The sequence below is a fragment of the Peromyscus maniculatus genome, chromosome 7, assembly GCF_049852395.1.
Source record: "Peromyscus maniculatus bairdii isolate BWxNUB_F1_BW_parent chromosome 7, HU_Pman_BW_mat_3.1, whole genome shotgun sequence".
NCBI classification, from domain to species: Eukaryota; Metazoa; Chordata; class Mammalia; order Rodentia; family Cricetidae; genus Peromyscus; species Peromyscus maniculatus.
This window is the reverse complement of record NC_134858.1, coordinates 74,446,953-74,469,524: the sequence shown is the minus strand read 5'-3', so window position 1 is coordinate 74,469,524 and position 22,572 is coordinate 74,446,953. Positions and strand designations below refer to the sequence as shown.

The 22,572-nt window shown below is 37.6% G+C and overlaps 1 protein-coding gene across 3 annotated transcripts in view; it reads left to right on the top strand.

The window, feature by feature from the left end:
- Tinag (tubulointerstitial nephritis antigen) overlaps nucleotides 1-22,572 on the top strand; it is a 113,567-nt gene that overhangs the window by 88,445 nt on the left and 2,550 nt on the right. For 2 of the 3 annotated variants that reach the window (XM_076576705.1, XM_006973734.3), the window contains exon 10: nucleotides 11,299-11,344. The exons of the other annotated variant lie outside the window; for it this stretch is intronic. In XM_076576705.1, the coding sequence (XP_076432820.1) occupies nucleotides 11,299-11,344 (46 nt within the window). The remainder of the gene's footprint in view (nucleotides 1-11,298; nucleotides 11,345-22,572) is intronic. 3 annotated transcript variants of the gene reach the window in all.

Sequence of the window (22,572 nt, the reverse complement as noted above, 5' to 3'; positions counted from 1 at the left end):
ATGTAGGAAGACTTCTTATCGCTCACACTGTGAGTGTCAATGTTGATTGACATGAATGCTCTGGACAGTCTGTGTCAAAACTGGCTTTTCTAACATTATGTCCTGATACTTCCATTCTGCTTGGGGCCAAGTGCTGCTCTAGAATGGGCTGCAGTGGAGTTCAAGCACTGTCCTTAGAGCAGGCCCAGGAGGGGACCAAGCGCTGTCCTTAGAGCAGGCCCAGGTGGGCACCAAGCACTGTCCTTAGAGCAGGCCCAGGTGGGCACCAAGCGCTGTCCTTAGAGCAGGCCCAGGTGGGGACCAAGCACTGTCCTTAGAGCAGGCCCAGGTGGGGTTCAAGTAAAGCTTCTAGAACAGGCAGACATGGTATTAGCCCTCTTGTGCTTTTACATTTACTTACTGTGCCTTAACTTCTATACTCTGATTTCAACCTGAAGACTTTATGCTCACCTCTGTGAAGGAAGTTGTCATTGCCCTCAGCACACAGTTCATTTTTCATCTGCAACTTGTAGAAGTTTAAATAACACACTATTATAAAAGGCTGCAAATAGAATTGTAGTTAAGTTACTTATACTCACGTCTTTTCCCCCACTTTCACACTTACTTGAATGTCAGGTACTTTCGACAAAATAAAATAGTTCACTGGATGAAAATAGAACTTAATACATGAAGTACAGAGGTGATACTCTTCTCCCTACTATTTTAATAAAAATATTTTTATTAATTATTTAAGAATTTCATGTAATGTATTTTGATGATACTTGCCACAAACTTCTCCATTAATTCCTCCTAGATGTAGCCCTACACCCCAATCAACTGTATGCCTTTTTCTTTCTAATTTAATAAGCCATCATCTCCAATTTGTGCGGTCTGGGTATGGGGCCATTCACTGGAAACATTACACTGAGTGAGGTATCCTGGGTCTATGCCACATGTTCTCACTCATATGTACATCTTGGAATTGCATATTTAGATTTGTGTGTTTAACTTGGAGAACTTCCAGGGTAGACAGAGAGCATTGAAGAGGAGGAAGAGGGAAGATCTTAAGGGAGAGAGATAGTAGAACACAGGCAATGTGAAGGGAGAGAGCAGTATGATGGAGAGGAGGCCTTGAGTGGGGAGAGGTATGGGTGTACAGGACAGGGTGGCTCAGGAAGGGATAGCTAGCTCTCTGCTCTTTTAAGAAGTACTGGAGGAACACATCTCACTTTAGTAAAGTTATATGTAAAGTTCTCTGGTTTACCATATCCTTGCACCATAATGTATGTGTCTCAAATTCCACCAAAATAAGAGAAAAAATTAAATTCTTATTCAAATTACTTATCCTAGCCCAATAATTTTACAAAAACATAGAATAGTATTTTGAGTTTATTTTTGTTATTTAAAATTTCTACTCTAAAACCAGTGTGATATCTATAAAGCATATCTGTACTTAGAGAAACGTGAATAAACATATTCATAGTCTCAGAAATACAAAATACCATTGAATTCTTTTATGGTTTTTGAATATCATACCATGAAGAAAGTTCATAGAAAAGTCTTTCTAAAACTATTTACATTATACAAGAGTTGTGTTTCTAGATGTACTTAAAATGAGCACATATGGCTAGTTGGGAAGAAAAGTTTCAGTGGAGGGGATCAGAGAGGGCCTTAGTGGGGGAATGGTTTTAAAGACGTATATATCTACCATTAGATTTCACAATGCAACAACTACTTTTTATTTCAAAATAGCTAAAGTAGAAGGTTTAGGGTGTCTCCATCTCACCACAAAGAAGTGATATATGTTTGAGGTGGTAGACTTGCTAATTACCTTGATGTAATTATTATGCAGCATAAGCATAGCAAAATAGCACATTGCACTCCATACATATAGGCAATTATGTGTCAATTTTGAAAAGTGAATATATAACATGAAGCCTGAGGAAGAACTCCAGTGACCATGACCCTGAATGAGAGCTGCTCAGAGTTTTTCTAAACCTGCATGTTCCAAAAGAGAGGAAGAAAATGCTAAGGAGTTCCAAACAATTAAAAGAGTTTATTTTAATGATGTGGGTAAATATCTAAAGGGCAATATAAAGTCAAAATTAAGTATATTACTCTAAGAAAAGAAAAATATCTATGCTACGAGCACTCCAACCTGACAACCTAAGTGTTTAATATTTCAGATAGCTAAGTTATGGGAACATTTCACCAAAGGTCCTGGTCTGTTTGAACAAAGGTTTATAAATTATTCTTACAATGAAGGGATTGATTTTATTGGAAATGGAGGAGGAATAGTTAGGCTTATGGATAATAGATATGCTGTAAAAGTCCTCACATCTTCAAAGACATTCTCACTGACTTACAAGAGGACATGTGTCAAAATGTATGTGTATTTCTTCAATTTTCCACCTATTCTTAACGTACATGACCGCAATTTAGCAGCACACATGAATTAGGGGAAATGTTCTCCATCAATCAAGAAAGGAGTTTTCAATAAAGAATAATGTAGGTTGCACTGGTTGCCCTTGTTTGACTAAACATTTTTAATCTCATGAATTTACCTAATACTAGGCTCATTTGGTTCTAAGTGGTGATTCTTGGTCTCTTAGACCATCTGGATACTGGGAAACAACTCTCAAGTCTGTTTCTTTACAACACTCTGCAACAATTCTACACCATATCAGATGACTATCTGAGATGCCTTCTAAAAAAGACCAGGAAGTGAAAGGACCACTGAAGGTCACTGTGTAAATGCTGGATTCAAGTCAGTCTTGCTTATTATTTGACCCAGAGACTATAGGCATAGATTATCCGAGTGGTATCTATGGTGGTGTTTTTCTCTCTGTGATGTTTTATTTCCATTGTGCATAAAGGTGGTATTCTGTTAAAATATTCTTTTACAAGCCTCCTTCTCCCTAAAAATATTCAACTCAGCTGCCATCCTTTATTTTCCCTCTCTTGTGTCTATGCAGTTGTGATTCATCTGTTTTGCTGCCCATTTTATGAATGTTTATCATAATCTCAATGTCAGCATCCTCTCTGGGTTTGAAATGATGATGATTTATTAGGTTCTTTATTATTTATTTATTCTTTATTTAGTGTTAACAGAAATTGAAGCATGGGCCTCAGACACAGTAGATGAATACTGTACCACTGTGCCACATCCTGGGATCTGGTCTTGCTTTCTAGCTTTAGACAGGGTCTCACTCAATTGCCCAGGATTGACTTGAACCTGTTTCTCTCCCCCTCTGCTTCCAGAATAGCTGTGATTCCAGCTATTTAAGGCACAGCTATGAGTGTTATTTTAAATAAACATACTAAAGTTATAATTAAAATGCTTCTTGAGAAGATATTTAGGGCAATTCCAGAATCTTTAAAATTATTTCTATATTTTTATATCACTGAAAATATCCTTTTATCATTACAACAGAGTACATAGAAGCACAGTAAAAGATGTTGACAAGTGGACAGCTATAAAGACAAAAATATGTCTTAAAAGTCAACAAACTAAGGCATTTTTTAACCTTCATTTTATTCAGGATTACTAGAATAATGAAGAATTTCAAACAATTAAATATCTCTGACACTTTGTGGGTAAATGTTTTGTATGTGTGACTGTCACATTGTTGAATTTTAATCCCATTTGTCAGCATGTATTTTCATTTTCCCTAAAAACATCATGTCATATCTGAGAGTTCTGAGGGGTATGTTAAGTGGGCTTATGAAAATCACAGTGTCTGTTTCCTGGTATAGTTTATTGTAAGTCTCATCTGTTTTCCCTGTTAACTTCTTTGTCTTTCTATGCTTGCTACCTAAATGCACCATAGCGTGAGGAATTCAAGAAACCTTACCAAGTGACAATGTATTATTGGTCACTTTAGGTTTGTAAACTGTTTGAATGTTTTGAAATTGCTGTGTATAATATGCACAATTTGGGAGGGGGGGATAGTTCCTTCAGAGCTGTTTAGGTAACACATTTGTTGTACATCTTTTTCAAATCAACATCTCACAATATTTGTTAGGATCTCAGACAGCAGGACTATATTTATGCTTATATAATCTCAGAGATGAATGATTCTTCTGATTTAATCTTATATTTTATACTTTAAGTAAACAGCTAATGTGTCAGCCAGACCACATGAAAGGTAGTTTGCTAGAATACCAAAGGCATTCTGAAATTTTTAAGATGGCTATGATCAATGATCTGAAAAGGAGTAATAGGATGTTTTTCATTTATAGGATTAGGGTGATTACTCAGTAAATATAACACTTGCCACACAAACACGAAGACCCAAGTTCAAATGCCCCAAGCCCACAAAAAAGCCAGATCTCCTAGAAGAAGAGTCTGTAATCCTAGCAATCATAAATGAACATGAGATGCAGAGAAAGGAGATTCCCAGGATGCTCACAGGCAGTTATCCTGTAGTTGCTGATAGCAGGGGGGATAAAGTAGAAGAAGAAGAGTACCAACATCTGAGATTGTCCTTTGGCTTGGACACACCACTGTTGTGCACACAAACATACATGCGAATATACACAGATATACACAGACACATACACTCACACCACACACACACACACACACACACACACACACACACACACACTCACTCACTCACTCACTTCTTATGTGATCTAGTACTTGAAATAGGGAATGTCCTTCTAATCATTTTGAGGATACTTATGATTGACAATTTTTTCAACAATCAGTTATAACATGAATTGCTAAATGGTTTTATTAATAAAAAATACCTGGAGCCAGATATTGGGGTGAAAGCTGAAATATCAGAAGAATAGAATAATGTAGATGTAACCAACTGTCTTATTAAAATAAAAAACACAGAACCAATGTAAAAGAGAAAGCCGAGAGGTCAGAACTCACAGCTAAAATCTTACCTCCTGCAGTGCTCCTAGTTTCCTGTGTGTCTGTATTTAAATAGTCTTTCTGTTCTACCTTCTCATTGGTTGTAAACCCAAACACATGACTGCCTCATCACTGCCTGTAAGTACCACCCTCCAGGTCTTAAAGGCATATGTCTCCAATGCTGGCTGTATCCCTGAACACACAGAGATCTACCTAGCTCTTCTACCAAGTGCTGGGATTAAAGGCTTGCGCCGCCGCCGCCCGCCACCACCACCACCACCACCATGCTCTTGCTATGGCTCTAATAGCTCTGACCCCCGGGCAACCTTATTTATTAACATACAATGAAAATCACATTTCAGTACAAATAAAATACCACCATAGAATAAGCCAGCCAAAAGTTCTTACCACTAGGAAATCCTCAGCCTCAAGAGAGCCGCTTCCTGTTTACTCATGCCTTATATACCTTTCTGTGCCCTGCCATCTTACCTTCTCTCTCTGCCCAGTAATGTAGATGTAACCAACTGTCTTATTAAATAAGAAACACAGAACCAATGCAAAGAAGAAAGCCAAGAGATCAGAGTTAAGAGCCTTACTGCCTGCTGCAGCTAGCCTTGTCAGCCAAGAGACCTCTCCGAAAGACAGCTGCTTCCTGTCTGTTTGTCTTTATATAGACTTTCTGCCTTCTCATTGGTTGTAAACCCAAACACATGACTGTCTCGTCACTGCCTGTCTGTACACACTTCCAGGTCTTCTATGGTTGGTATTGAGATTAAAGGCATGTGTCTCCAATACTGGTTGTATCCTTGAACACACAGAGATCTACCTAGCTCTGCCTACCAAGTGCTGGAATTAAAGGCGTGTGCCACGAATGCCCAGCTTTTGCTATGGTTCTAATAGCTCTGACCCCCGGGCAACTTTATTTATTAACATACAATGAAAATCACATTTCAGTACAAATAAAACACCACCATACAGTTACATCACTTCCTTTTTCCACTCAGCTCTATCACTTCCTGTCTGTCTGTACAGATCTCCAGACCTCTATGGTTAACTAGTGCTGGGATTAAAGGCATGTGCCACCATGTCTGGCTCTGTTGCCAGTGTGGCCTTAAACTCACGGAGATCCAGATGAAGCTCTACCTCTCAAATGCTAGGATTAAAGGCATGTGCTACCACTGCCTGACCTCTATGCTTAGTATAGTGGCTGGATTTGTCCTCTGATCCTCAGGCAAGCTTTATTTGTTAAAGCACAAATAAAGTATCACCATAAGCAGTGGGTTTTGAAAAAAAGTGACAAAGATGTAAAAGTAACTATAAAACTATGTAATGGCTTTGGAAGTTGGACTCTTTCCTCCTGTTAACTTACACATTAAGTTGCCCCAAAATTTGGAGCAATGTATTCTTTTGTGTAGCACAGAAAAAAAGAGAGACCATTAAGTGCAGTTGCCTTCCAACCTCAGACAGGAAATTCTTCAGATTTTCTTAACCTTCCTTATTGCAGTGTTGTTTCACATGCTCATGACAAAGGATCCAAATGAAGAGCAATATTCAAAGAACCCCACCAGAAGCTGTGGTGTGAAAATTCTCCAGGACAGATCAGAACAAACATCTATTTACCTGAGACAGTAAATCAACTACAGAAGAAAATAATGATATTGGTGAAATTATTAAGGCCACTCCACATAGTTAAAAGGAGATTTATTTAATGGTGTAACTTACAAATGAAGGAATAGGTAGGTTGAGGGTTCTGGGAAAGACGCAGCAGTAGTCCGGCAAGAGAACTCTCCTCTGTCCACCTCTAGCATCCAGGCTCCCAGCAGCAAGAGAGCATGGCACGTCCAGATCTCGGTCTTCAGGTCCTCCCTTGGCCCTGCCTTGTGGGCGTGATAGTTACCAAAACCTCAATGGGGGTTGGAACTTCCAGACCAAAGCTGGAATGGCTACCCACTATATAATGAGTCCACTAAAGTCCAACTCTGTGAGCCAATGTGTTTATAGGGGTTGTTCACATGGGTGCAGGTGAGTGGTTAGAAAAGCAGGCACAGCTCAGCGGCAGCTGCATCACTGAAGGTGACAAATTATGGAAACGGCATCCCTGCAGGTCACTCTGTGACTTCCAGGCTACCTCATAGGTATGAGAGCCTCTTTTAGGCCTCTCAGATGGTCAGTCTTTTTCCTCCAATGGTTTTTTTTAACTGCTTCTATATTTGGGGGAGGGCCCTTGTTAATCTTGGTAGTTTCAGGAACCTCCTGAGACTTGTGAGTTGTTTACTTCCTGAGTCTAATGAGTGTTCTTCCATCATCCTGGAGGAAATGTTTCAATTAAGAGGAAATTGTCCTACAGAAGAAGCCTGTCATCTTTGGGCAATAACTTTGTATTAGGCAGGCTGGGCAGTGGTGGCACACGCCTTTAATCCCAGCACTTGGGAGGCAGAGGCAGGCAGATCTCTGTGAGTTCAAGGCCAGCCTGGGCAACAGAGTGAGTTCCAGAAAAGGCACAAAGCTACACAGAGAAACCCTGTCTCGAAAAAAAAACCCTTTGTGTTATGTTATAATTTTTCTTTTAACCATTGAATGCTATTTATACAAAGAGATAAATTATAAAGTATTTGAACAATAAGTTTATATGTCTTTTGGAAAAGCTTGTTTTGTAACATTTTGTCTTGATTTAGTATAAATGAGTCCTGTGGATGAGATTGTGCTTGTTAAGGAAATATTAGTGCAATGTCAAGCAAATTCCATATGGAGGCTTTTTGATGCCTATCATCCTTTTTGAAGTAAATTGGTGCTGCCAGGAACAAATGAGTCTAACTGTTATGAAAAGCCTTATGTTAAAACATTTTAAATGCCAAATTCTGTAGGTCTTTGAAGTGTTTGAAGACCATCTATTTAAAATATATCTCTGTTTGACCTCAAAAACATACCTGACCTAAGTTTGATTCTTAAAGATGACTAACATTTTTGGAATGTGGGTGTCATTTTCTCTAGACTGTTTCATGTTGTCGGGGGGGGGGGGTGATGGCCTCTTTAGGAGACCCTGAAAAAGTTAGGATAATGGTCAAGTCCTGGGAGAGATAGTTGTATTATTTTTTGTTTAGTCTCTGTGTGATAGGAAAATGTAGAGCTTATCTGAAGTTTTGCCAGGATAGTCTGTGACTCTGGACCATCTCAGCTAGCAGCTTTGAAGTTAGTCTGGATGTAGAATTTTGAGGTAACAGAGGCATTCTGAGAGGCTGGATCACCCAGGCTACCTGCTGTTATTGGTGCTTTTTTTTGAAAACATAAACTTCTAAAGGTCACACACACACACACACACACACACGCTTTAACGCTTTAATACATGTATGGAATGTACAGTGTGCACAAGTCAATTAAAGATGATTTTTCTTTTATGTTTGAGCAGATAAAAGGCATCTGTTAAATTTATAAGTCTGTTTGGACTGTATAACTAAACCTCTATCCATGCCATGTGAAAGGATGACATGTAATAATGTTATGAGGACTGCGTAGCCAACAAGATTTATCATGTCTCATCCAGTCTGAGAGCTGTTCCCATAGTAGAGGGATCAACAGACATGTCACCTGTCCTGTAGTCTTTCTTGGTTTCTTTTTTCATGTCTGTAGCCAAGATTTTTAGGAGGTCTCCCCAAATCAAATCTGATCTTCATTAATTTTGAAGCGAACCATAACTTTTTGTTTCCTGTAGAAATGAAAGCATAACCTGTCCCCCAATGTAACATATTTTCTGACTTCCATTTTGAAGTTAAGACATTCTTAAAATATATAGGTTGCTTTAATTAATCTGGTGTTGCTCAGCAGCTATTGATTTTTGTACATTAACATTTAAAAGATTCAAATAAAAAAAATTCACCATACAGGTTCCAGATGCCTTGTGTATTTCCCGCCTTTATGTGGTTTATTTTGTTTATATTACTTTAGTTTTTCTTTAAAGACTTTACTATTTTTAAATTATTTTCTCTATGACTGTCTATACTAATTTTCTTTTCTTTCTTTAGCATCTAAGCACATTTTAAAACATACTGTATCTTTTTAGACTTTTTTCTGTGTCTGGGCCTGACTTTACTAAGTGCATGCAGCATTCTCTGACCATGTGAGACAAATCTTAAACTGCCATGCCAGCCACTGCATAACTCAACTTAGGGCATGGCACTGGTGTATAGCGCTGGCAGCTGCCTCAAGCTTGCAGACAAGGGCCAGTAGCTGCACCTCTGTATGCCAAGCACTGGCCCACCTGAGAGACTGTAGGACTTGGAAGCTACATCTGGCTCCTTGTCTGTCCCGACCAGCAGGATCTTCAGCAGAGACCCTGGAAGGGGGAATGGCGAATGAAAGGGAAAAGAGACACAAAGAATTGACAGCAAGTCAGTATTCTGATCAAGCTGCAAAATTTTATTTTTCTCAGGTGAGTTTTATAGTAAGCCGACCAGGAAACTTTCTTTGGGAAAAGATCAGGGGACTGTTGAGTTGTCAGTCAACCCAACCAAGCAACCTAACCACAAAACATTGTTACTAATGGTCACTGTAGCAGAAAGATAAGGAAATGTTAAGTTATTTTCTAATAACTCAGGACTTGTACAGGAATGTCAAAAGTTTCTGTTTAGTAGCTCAATACTGGACAACAGAAACTTAACTCAGACAGGCAATATGGCATGGCTCTTAAAACTGTCCTCGGCACTTGTACAGAACTTTTTGTTTGTTTGTTTGTTTTTAGCTTTCTCAGGCCCTATGTTAGAACATTTGAGCCTCCACATTGGATGGCATATGTAAATGTGTGATATTTGTACACTGTGTGAAGATATATTGTTGTGATTGGTTTAATAAAGAGCTGATCAGCCAATAGCTAGGCAGGAGGTATAGGCAGGACTTCTAAGCAGAGAGAGAGGAAGTAGGAAGAGAAATCTAGGTGCAAGAGAGAGTCCCCAGCCAGCGCAGAGGAAGCAGGATGGAAAGTATGGAGTGATGAGTTATAGAGCCATGTGATGAAAAGTAGATTTTAAAATATGGGTTAATTTAAGTTACAGGAACTAGCTAGGAACAAACCTAAGTGAAGGCTGAGCTTTCATGATTAATAATAAGTCTCCATGTCATTATTTGTGAGCTGGCAGCCCAAAGAAAAATCCATCTACATATGGCACTCAATATGATGCACCAGATATAACATTTACCTAAATTGTTCCAGCATTAATAAAAAAAAAAACCCTCAGAAGTCAGAAACTGAGGTTAAAAACCTGATATATCTAAGGAACATTGGAAGGGCAATTTGCTGACCCTGCTGTTCATGTTTTTCCTACTGAAAAGCCCCAGAAATCTCCCCTTAGCCCCTTCTTCTCTCTCCTGTCCCTCTCTATCCAGCTTCCTTGGTCCTCCAACAACTCTATGGCTACTCCCAGTCAGCCGATCACTGCCTCCATCCTTCTTCATTCAAGGTGGCTTTATTGGCAGAGCAAGGTGGCAGTGTGAAGAGTTCTCCTGCAACAGTTATGAGTTTCTGGGCATCTAGAATCCAGTTTCTACCTGTGTACATATATACACAGAGATAGGAAATTTGGCACTTCACTAGGTAGTAATATATATATATATATATTCCATATATATGTGAATATTTTATACAAACTCTCTACCTATAGCAATTATTTATATTTACATTATACTTTGCATCAAAAGTCTTGGAGATGTTTTAGATTGTTTCATTTATGGTAGATATTCAGCGAGCTATATGAAAATATGGGAGCTATCTTTAAAACTCCTGGACCTGTTGCTAAAATTCCTTCTGAGGGTGACATGTAAGCATTGTCTACCCTTTCTCCCATTGTTCCAATGACAAATTGAAGCACAATTCCATAAAAGTTCATTCTGGGGAACTGATGAATTTATTGGGCTTCCCTACAGAGGATAGGTGAGGGGTTACTTACAAGAAAATAGGCACTCAACTCCCCACCTCCTGTACCTGGAAAGCCTTACCCAGCAGGAATGAGGGTGTCTCTGTGCCACATAGATGATAGATGGAACCACTGCTTTTGTATACAAACAGAGAGAGAGAGAGAGAGAGAGAGAGAGAGAGAGAGAGAGAGAGAGAGCATCTATTAGTCCACATGCAAATAGGATCAACTTTTTCAAGGGGCTTCAGTTGACTGTCTCAAGATGGCCATTGCTTGTCTCAGAGGCCAGTTACTCATGATAGGGTCTTTTTCCTTTGGTAAATAAGTTTTCTTTAATGCCACTTGGATAAAGGTCACTCCGTATTGTTTATATAAATAACGTTATAGTGAGGAAGAAAGCTATACTATCAAATTTCTGGAAGCCAATAATGACATTTTTGTTGTAAAGCACATTAGAACATGGAAAATATAGGAGAGTGTCAGTAAAATTAATGTTCTCAAGGTTCAATCCAAATGTTTGAACTAATTAATCATGGTTGTTATTTGTAGGTGGGGCACACTGAGAGGAGCACAAGGGAAGAAAGAAAAATTCTGGGTATGTAAAGCTTCCCAACAGAATTCCTACTGTGGAGTGAAAACCAGCCCCTCTTTTCTCAGCTTCATATTATATAATCATATCCTGTAATGCTTTTCACACATTGGTGTTTTCTTCAGCACAAAGCTAATTATAACAGTTTGTTTTGCAATAACAGTTTTCTTCAAGTCCAATGTGTTCAAGTTTAAAAGAAGAATTTGTTTTTATTTCTTTCAAATTGAGAATCAACACTACAAGTATTTGTTACTTTATTATCTAGATTAAAATAATGTTTATACTTATACTGCATGCATGTCAACCAAATTGAGGCCTTTCCTATATTAATATGATGCATATATACTATGCACTATAATACACACATACTTTTTTGCCATTCACTGGGAAAGAGTTAGCCTCTAATCTCAAAAATAACTTGGTTCTTTACTAATTCTGTTGGTGCATGTCTATTACCTTAGCACTTAGATAGCTGAGACAGGAGGATCAGAAGTTCATGGTATCCTTGGATATACAGTGAATTAAAATCAGCTCAGGTTATAAAAAACACCTTCTAAAAGAAAACTATTTCCAAAATAACATACCTTATTAAGATACAGGTAAGGTTGAAACATATTGATGAAAATAGTTAATTAAAATGAATGCAGCTAATTATCCTGAGTCTTATTTTTAAGTTTTAAAAATTACATTGTTTTTTATTTATTTGTTTGTTTGTTTTGTGAGCATGTATTTTTATGTATGGGCATTAATAATCCACATCAAACAAGTGGACATCAGAGGATAATTTGCAGAAGTAAATTTTTCTCATTCAACTCTGTTTGCTGAACAGGCCGAACTCACTCAGATTATCAGGGTTTTCAGCAAGTGGCTTTATCCACAGAAGCAGCACGCACGCACACACACACACACACACACACACACACACACACACACACACACTCACACAGAAAGAGAGAAAGAGAGAGAGAGAGAGAGAGAGAGAGAGAGAGAGAGAGAGAGAGAGAGAGAGAGGTTAAAACACTACATCCAAAGCAACATATGAAAGAAAGCATTTAATTATGGTCATAGTGTTAGAGTCCATGACTATCATGGTGTAGAGAATGGTAGGAGGTGTCAAGCTGAAATAGTGGCTGAGCGATCACATCTTGAGACACAACTACAAGGCAGGGAGAGACTGGGAATAATAGTTCAAGTCTTCTGAAACCTCAAAGCCTGTTCCCAATGACACATCTCATTAAATATGGCCATACTTCTTAATCCTTTCCAACATATGAGCCTATGGGGGCCATCTTCATTCAAAATATCACTCCCTGGCCCCCATAGCTTGTGGCCAAATCATAATGCAAAATGCATTATGATTTAGTCTAACTTCAAAGTCCTCCATAGTCTTTCACAGTCTAACACAGTTTGAAAGTCCAAAGTCACTTCTGAGACTCAAATCAGTCTCTAACTGCAACACTGTGTAAAATCAAAAGGTCAAATTACATACTTCCAACATATAATAACAGAGAACATACCATTCTAGAAGAGGAATAAGGACATAGTGAAGAAATACTGGACCAAAACAAGACCAAAACCCAGTGGGGTTAAAGTCAAAATTTTGTAGCTCTGTGTCTGATAGCAAAGGGCTTAGATGGCTCTACCCTCCCAGTTTTATAGTATACTTCTCTCTCTTGGGCTGGTTCCACTCCTTGTCTGAAACTCTCTTTGGCAGATGTCTCAAGGATCTGGCATCTACAAAATACTGGGGTCTTCAATCAATCCAATTTATACTTCACTCAAAAGCCTTTTAGGGCCTCCATGCAAGGACTCCCCTGCCACACACCTGACCTCAGTAGTTCTCCCTAACTGCTAAGGAAGATTTCACTACCCTTTACCCATGAATTTTTCATGATCCTAAACCCAGAACTGCATTGGCAGTATTGCCAAGTTTGATTACTTTCTTGGGATAGAGCTTGGACCTTTTGAATAACATTCAAATATGCTTCCCTAGTTATTTTATTAATTTTCTGCTTTTTTTTTTGTTTGTTTGTTTGTTTTTTGTTTTTCGAGACAGGGTTTCTCTGTGTAGCTTTGCGCCTTTCCTGGAACTCACTTGGTAGCCCAGGCTGGCCTCGAACTCACAGAGATTCGCCTGCCTCTGCCTCCCGAGTGCTGGGATTAAAGGCGTGCGCCACCACCGCCCGGCTAATTTTCTGCTTTTTAGGTGCAGAAAATTCTTCAGACCTTTCCTTTTTGCAAGTTGGAAGCTTATCTTCTGGGTGAGGTCTTGCCTTGAGGTCACTCCTTACTTTATTCCATTTTGGAATGTGCCTTTCTTATTTTCTCATTTCTTCCAGCATAAGCCTTGGCTCCACCATTAAATTCCCTGGTGCTCTTTTTTTTTTTTTTTTTTTTTTTTTACCTTAACCTGTATATATCCACTCCCTCCTCTCTCTCTCTCTCTCTCTCTCTCTCTCTCTCTCTCTCTCTCTCTCTCTCTCTCTCTCTCTCTCTCGTGTGTGTGTGTGTGTGTGTGTGTGTGTGTGTGTGTGTGTGTGTGTGTGTTGCCCTGCTTTCTCTTTTTCATTGTAGACTTGTATAAGAGTGATTACTAATAACCCTGTAATGGAGTTAATATTAGTCTCTCTTGAGATACCCTCCACCAAGGAAATTAGGCTAATATTTCACTTTTGCTTCAGGAAGATTCTTAGGACAAGAGCAAAGGGCAGCTACATTTTTTGCCAAAATATTGCAAGAATTATCTCTAGCCCAGTTGCTTCCCTAATGAAGCCCCTTAACTGAGATTCCATAGTCTCCGTTTCTCCCTGCACTACTGTCCACTGGTCTTCTGTTGGGATGCCCTGTTAAGCTTCACTTACAGCATTCAACCATTTTGCTAGTTCAAAGTTCCAGAGTCTTCCACATCCTTCCAAAATAAGCATGGTCAGGTCTGTCTTGGTTTGTACTCCCTGATACCAACTATCTTATTTACTTTTCCATTGTTGTGATAAAACACCATGGCCAAAGGCAACTTATAAAAGAAAGTATTTAATTTGGGAGCTCACAGTTTCAGAGGGTTAGAGTCCATGATGGCAGAAAAAGGCATGCAGCAAGAAAATCCACACATTGGAGGCAGAGAGAGAGAGAGAGAGAGAGAGAGAGAGAGAGAGAGAGAGAGAGAGAGAGAGAGAGAGAGATAGATACTTAAAATGCTGCAAGGCTTTTGAAACCTCAAAGTCCAACCCCAGTGACACACTTCCTTCAATAAGGCCACACCTCCTAACTCATCCCAAATCATTCCACCAACAGAGGACTAAGTATTCAAATATGTGGGTGCCAATCTCATCTAAACCTCCAGCCTGCGGACATTTCCAGAAATAAAAAATCAATACCTTGGAATATAAATTTTAATGGACAAAGCAGAATGACTATAACATACAAGCTGTAATGTGTTGGGATTTACACTCACCAGAATAATTTTTGGTAAACGTCTTCATAAGTAACATTAGTAACATTGGTAAACGTCTTCATAAGTAACATTAATGTTACTTCATAAGTAACATTAAAAAATTAAAAAATTGAAGGAGAATGTTATTTTAATATTTGCAATTAGGCTTCTCTGTTGAGATTCTTTTTTGGGGGGTGGTGGTGGGGTTCAAGACAGCATTTCTCTTTGTAGCCTTGGCTGTCCTGGAACTCTGTAGACCAGGCTAGCCTCAAACTCACAAAGATCTGCCTGACTCTGCCTCCCAAGTGCTGAGATTAAAGGCTTGTACCACCAGGGCCTGTCTCTATGTTGAGATTCTTATTGAATGAATTTGAAGTGTATTCAATATCATAATAATGTAATGTTTAGGGACAGCCATGCTTTGATGTAGTTAATTCATTATAGTTATTAACATATAACACTGCATAGTTATTTGTTGAGTAGGTATGAGGAAATATACACTGGAAAATAGTACAAAATTCTTTCATCTTCTTTTTAGTCTTTTCCAACTGACAGCCCATAAGTGGTATGCATATGGATACATGGCACAGATACATATGCCAATATAAACATGTATACTCACACATATATACTCTCAGATTTTTACTACATACATTGTCTCTCTCTCCCGTGTGTGTGTGTGTGTGTGTGTGTGTGTGTGTGTGTGTGTGTGTGTGCTCATTTCTGTTAATGTGTAGAGGTCTAAGAACAACCTAAGTGATGTCCTTTTGGTGCTACTCTTTGGAGGTATCAATATTACTTACTGGCCTGGAAGTAGCCAATAGGCAAGGCTGGTGGGACAGGGATCTCCAGGAATCCACTTGTGCTTACTCTGCTAGCATTAGGATTATAAGTGTTCACTACCACACCAGGATTTTATAAATATGGGTTCCAAGGATTGGACTCCGGCCTTTGTGCTTATTACTCATCTTCAATTGTGATAATACTCAACTTACTTATACAAGGAATCCAAAGGCTGAATATATGCAACTACATATAGGATATATTTAATATAGGAATATAAATAATCATTGAACAAACAAATAAATATGCATTTAGGGAAAGTAAATCAAGCTGCTGAAATAATTTTCAGTTTATGTAGAATAAATTGAGATTTAATTAAAATATATAATCTTTAAGTGCTCTTGATAGTTTTGAATGAAGGATGAGTCATCCAGTGTTTTCAACATGTGCACACAGACATATCACACGGGGCAGAGTTCTTGGGTCAGTAACAAAGACTGCTTCACAGTACAGCCAGGCAGCTAGAGTAACAACTCAGCAAAGCAGCACGTACCCCACACGCCTCACATTTGCTTAGGATGTGATGTGAGTTGATGGAAACTTCTGTATAAGCAGCAGTAGATGCCCCCTAATGAAGTGAGAGAGAGCAGAAGATTCCTCCAGTTACTTCCAGGAGAAAAAAAGTGGTTTTCTTCTTTCCTGAAGAATAATCGAAAATAAAATGGCACTTATTACATTGCCCCAGCCTTTGACAATATAAACATGTCTTTCCAAGGCCTGGATAAACTCCAGATGACGTCCTTTAATACTGGGCTTTGTCTCTTCTGGCATGTAAACACTCAACACTCGGGGAGATAATGTTATGTCCTTGGGGACTAATTCAGGACCTTGTCTGAGCAATCACTCTGGCTTAGAAGGAGATAAGAGAAGTTGTGTTACTCATATACATTAAATCAATTAACTAGGCAGATGGCTACAGAGTTACTCCCCATGGTATGTGAAGAGTAAATGTTTCTAGAAGGAAAGGCAACCATCCCTTGTCATTGAATTATACTCATTTTTGGTTTATCAACATTCTTGGATTTCTATTTATTTATTTATACAAAATACCCAGAAATAGAAAACCATCTACCTATTGCTTTCCTGAGGTTATGTGATATAACTGGAAAATATTTATGGCATAGGCCTATTTTCTAACGGAAGTTGTTGGGTGTTTTCCATTGTTGGGTAAAATGTAATAGATATCAACAAGCCAGAAACAAAACTAAATAAAAGCAACAATATAATTTTTTTCTATTTGTCTTATTGAAAATAGATTCTTCTCTCATGAAGCACAACATAACCACAGTTTCCCCTCCAACTAAACCCCTCTTCCCACTTCCCCAGATCCTCTCCATTGTTTCCTCTTCAAAAAAGATCAGGCCTCCAAGACAGACAGCCAAACAGGACAATACAAGACACAATAAGACAAGGCGAAAGCCCTCATATTAAGGCTGGAAAAGACAACCCAACAGGAAGAGAATAATCTCAAGAGCAGGCAGAAGAGTAGAGATATACCTGCTCCCACTGTTAGGAGTTCCAGAGAAATACCAAGCAAACAGCCATAATATATACATAGAGGACCTGGTGCAAATTTAAACATGCTTTATTTTAAAAATGAGAGCTGAATGAATCATTGACCTTTATCTGTGACCTGGGAGCATTTGGTAAGTCTGAACTCAAGCTGAGAATCATTTTTGTAATGAGTACAGAAAGCATTATTGAGAATGTGAATCAACCTGGAATGAAGTCTAGAGGGACCAGAAGCTTACATCTATTTCCTCCCATGAAATAATTACAGAGCACTGAAACAAAGCTATCAATCAAAGAAGAGGGTGGAAAATCCGGGCAAATTTTTCAGGATCTCAGGATCCTTTGTGAACTGATTGTCTTGGAATACTTGAAACCACATATAGATTGAGTTTAATAAAACCCCCATCTCTGAATAACTTAAGTTTTACAATGCTGAAATGATTATTACCTTAGCATATTTTCCTATATAAAGAAAGGATTAACCCTTGGTGGAAAATGAATATAATACCAGTGTTTGCAGTTAGCATAAAAATCTAGCACACACTAAAAATTTAGATGAATAAGAAAAATTATAACCAATAGGTAGCTATAAGTTTATATGTGTCCCACCCAGTCTGCAGCTGCTCAGACTCAAGTAAACACACAGAGGCTTATATTAATTAAAACTGCTTGGCCATTAGCTCAGGCTTTCTATTGACTAGCTCTTACGCTTAAACTCAGCCCATTTCTGTTAATCTGTATGTTGCCATGTTTTCCATGGCTTTACCTGTGTGCCATTAAATGATGCTCCCTGTACTGTGGGCTGGCATCTCCTGACTCAGCTTTCCTCTTCCCAGAATTCTCTTTGTCTGCTTATCTTGCCTATACTTCCTGCCTGGCTACTGGCCAATCAGCATTTTATTTATCAGCCAATCAGAGCAACACACATTCACAGCATACAGAATGGAATTCCATAGCACCAATACTCAATAGAAGAAAGTTTTCAATATAATTAACAAATGATACCTAGTAAGTAGGCCTTAAAATAGCCACTATAAAATAGTTAGTAAAAATTGAAGAAATCAATCTGTAAAAAAATTGAAAATTTTAATTCATACAGAAAACTTTTAGTTTTGAGTTTCCGCTTTCCTTAATTCCTAAACAAATGAAGTCTTACTCAGAAAGTCCTTTCTTACACCTATGTCTTGTGGGGTATTACTTATATTTTCTTTCAGCATTTTCAGGTTTCATATTCAAGTCTTTGGTCCATTTGGGGTTAATTTTTGTGCAGGTTGATTGATACAGGTCTAATTTAATTCTTCTACAAGTGGACATCTAGTTTTCACAACACTGTTTATCGAAGAAACTCTTTTCTCCAGCATATGTTTTTAGCATCTTTGTCAACTTTGTTTGTCATCTTGGTCAACTTTGGTTGTAGTTATGTGTACCAATGTTTAGATTTCCTGTTTTGTTCTATTGGTCAACATGTCTGTTTTCTGAGCCAATGCCAGACTGTTTTATTACTACCACTCTATAATATGTCTTGAAATCTGGAATGTTAATTCCATTAACATTGTTCATTTTGCTAGAATTGATTCAGATATATGGAGTCTTTTATGACCTCATATGAATTTTAGGTCTTTTCTCTATTCCTGTGAAGAATGAAATGAGGATTGAGAGTAGAATTGTATTGAATCTGGAAATAGCTTTTGACAGAATGGTTATTTTCATAATATTAATTCTATCAATGCATTGGAAGTCTTTAATTTTTCTAGTATTTTCCTCAATCTCTTCAGAGATTTAGTTTTCACCATAAAGGTCTTTAACCTACTTGATTAGGTTTACTACTAGATATTTTATTTTCTCTGGGGTTATTGTGAAATGGGGGTGGGTCTGTGATGTCTTTGTCTTTGTATTTGTTGTTGATGTCTAGAAAAGCTACTGATTTTTGTAGTTTGATTTTATATTTTGTCAACTTACTGAAAGGGTTGATCATTTCTACAAGTATTCTGATGGAATTTCGGGGTTCTCTTACGCATAATGTTATATCATCTGCAAATAATGATAACTTGACTTCTTTTCCTGCTTGTATCACTTTAATTTTCTGCTCTAATCTTATTTTTCTACCTAGTGCTTCAAACTCCATATTGAAATGGAGTGGATATAGTAATTAATGATTGGAAATGAAGTTCAACAAAATGTATGCATTATAATATACAGAGGATAATTGAAGGAAATGAAAAAAAACATCAAACAAATCCACCAGAGCATGCGCAGAGAAAGGTGGAAACAGTATATGATCGTATAGTTATATTCCTGCAAGGGAAAGAGAGAAAAACAACGGCAGAATTTCTATTTTACCCCATAATGACCAGTTTTCCAAAAATGGAGGATACCAAACAAAGTTTTAGAAATCTCCATAAACTCTATTCAGGAGAAATCAAGAAAACTGTACAGAGGAATTTCCTTATCAATAGCAGAAAAAAAGATAATTTTTAATTATACATGTTCCATAATATTATATAACAAGAATAATCCAAGGAAAAGGTGTTCACAGATTTGAGAGAGTGGAGAGGAATATGGGATGGTTTAGAGGGAGGAAATGGAAGGAGAAATGATGTAATCACATTTTAATTTAAAAATAAATAAAAGCATCAAAATTGACCTTAAGGCAAACCACTGATCTTTAAATACAAAGACAAAGTAGAAAGTGAAAAGTCACCTAATGACAACATTACCAAGTTGCTCAGTGAAACAAAGACGACAGAGGGATGCTGATGATGTGTCTGCCTCCCTAAAATCTTCAGTTACTGACAGTTTTCTTCAAAGCAGAAGTAAAATAAGGCATATCCATACAAGTTAAAACTGAAAGAATGAAGTTTTTGAAATGGAAAGCTAAAATTACAAAAATGAATAAATGTTAATCTCTAACTCAGTATCTCATAGGAAAAACCAGTAATATCTAAGTATGGATGTTGACTAGGTACACTGCTTGATGGCTTTGTACTCTAGATAATTATTAGAAAGCTCCTTATATATTTACCTAAATTGCCAAGATGCATGGCAAGTTTGATGAATACATAAGATGGAAATTATATAGAATATACCATGTTAGAAATGTTATGTATTTAAAGCATTATAAAACTTAATATAAAATCATAAAAGAAATCTCAAATACAATTTTAAGATATTGAAACAAGCTGGGCAGTTGTGGCATACGCCTTTAATCCAAGCACTCAGGAAGCAGAGGCAGGTGGATCTCTGTGAGTTCGAGGCTGGCCGGCCCTACAGAGTGAGTTTTAGGAGACGTTCCAAAGCTACACAGAGAAGCCCTGTCTCAAAAAAAAAAAAAAAAAAAAAAAGTTGAAGCAGTATTTCAATTAGCTGAGAAACTCATACTCAACAAAAAATGAAAATTTACAAAGACAAGGCCCCAAATTAATTTAAAAAAAAGAAAGCACATGTAAACTTAGGAAAATAAATTTTTGAAAAATAATTTCTGAAACGCTAAGATGGAAACAAAATAATCCATATTGAAAGTAAAACTGCTAAGCACCAAATGCGTATTAATCAGTTAATTAAGAGAATATTAGGAAAAGTTATGGAAATAGATACATTGTTAATTATCCAATATGAAATGTATACATTAGTGGGAAAAGAAAGCTTCATCAGGAAGAAAGTAGAAAGGCTGAGAACTTCTCCAGACAGGGTTTCTGTGTATAGCTTTGTGCTTTTCCTGGAACTCGCTTTGTAGACCAGGCTAGCCTAGAACTCACAGAGATCCGCCTGCCTCTGCCTCCTGAGTTCTGGGATTAAAGGCATGTGCCACCACCACCCGGCACTTGGAAGATTTTTACAAAGCTGACTGCATTACAACACCCTCACAAGGAAACTTGGGGTGGGCAGTCTTGTCAATATTCCCAGACATTTAAACAACAAGTAAAGCCAGTGTTACATTAAATCCTTTTATGACTATACAGTAAGGAGAAGTTCTACAAACCAGGATAACAATACCAAAATTGAGGATCTAATTTAATTCTTCCACATGTATATCCAGTTTTCACGAAACTGTTGAAGATACCATTTCTATAGTCTGCATTATATATATATTTTATATGCATTTTATATTATTTTGGTATCGTTGTAAAAAGTCAGGTGTCTGTGGTTATAAGGGTATATATATATATATATGGGTCCTTAATTCTATTCTGTTGATCTCATATCTATTATGATTTTACCAATGCCGGCTATTTTTATCTATTTCTATTTATGTGAAGAATGGCATTGAAATTTTGATCATGGTTGTGTTGAATCTGTAGATGTCCCTTAGTAGAATAGCCGTTTTCACAAGATTAACTTTTCCAATCCATGAGAATGCATTTCCATTTTCTAGTGTCCTTTTCAGTTTCTTCACTTTTTTATATTTTTCATTAGACATTTTTCACTTTCTTGGTTAGGTTGATTCCAGGTATTTTGTTGTTGTTGTTGTTGTTGTTGTTTGTGTATTTGTTTTATTTTTGCTATTGTGTATGGGATTATTTCTCTGACTTCTTTCTCAACATCTTTATAATTGGTATACAGAACGGCTTCTGCTATTTATATGTTAATTTTGTATCCCACAAGTTTAATGGAAATATTTATGAGCTCTTAAAATATTCTGGTAAAGTATTAGGGTCTCGTATATAGAATGATGTCTCTTGTGTATATTAATTATATTTCTTATTATACATTTTTCATATTTCTTTCCTTTCATTAAATGAAACCTAAGGAACCTCCACTGAAATATTGATGGGTGTGATAATAAAGAATGCCCATGCTTTGTTCTATAAGGATAAAAGAAATGCTTTTAATACTTTAAAACTAACTTTGGTGTTGGTGTGGATTTCTTGAAGATAAATTGTGTAAGATAGTGAAAGGCCCACTTTTATTTCTAATTTACTAACATATAGACCATGAATGGATTTTGTGGTAGGCTGAATTTAATATATCCCCCAAGATTCTTGCCCCCTTTGTGACAAAGTTAAGAAAAAATGAAGAGTAGTTTGAATGGATTCTATGTTAATCTCAGCAGTCCCAATCTTGTGGTAGAGACCCAAAAGATTTCTAGACAGCTGCAGCTGCAGCCTTTGTCCAGTTGGAATACTGGGGAAGGTTCTAACGTCAGTGAAGGAATGCCTCAGCAAGAGGCTAGAGAAACCCGGCAGGAGAGCGAGCACAGACAAACAAAAGGAGAAGCTTCCTTCTTCCATGTCCTTTAGCCTGAGCCTCTCTGGAAGGGGGGTGGGTCCCAGATTTAGGGTGTGTGTTCCCACTTCAAATGATTCACTCAAGAAAATCCCCCACAGGTGTACCCAGCTGTTTGGGTTTGAGTTGATTCCAGATGTAGTCAGGCTGACAACCAAGATTAGCTATCACAACATTCATTGGCATATGAATTTGCATCTGTTTAACAAATTTTACATGTTCTTCC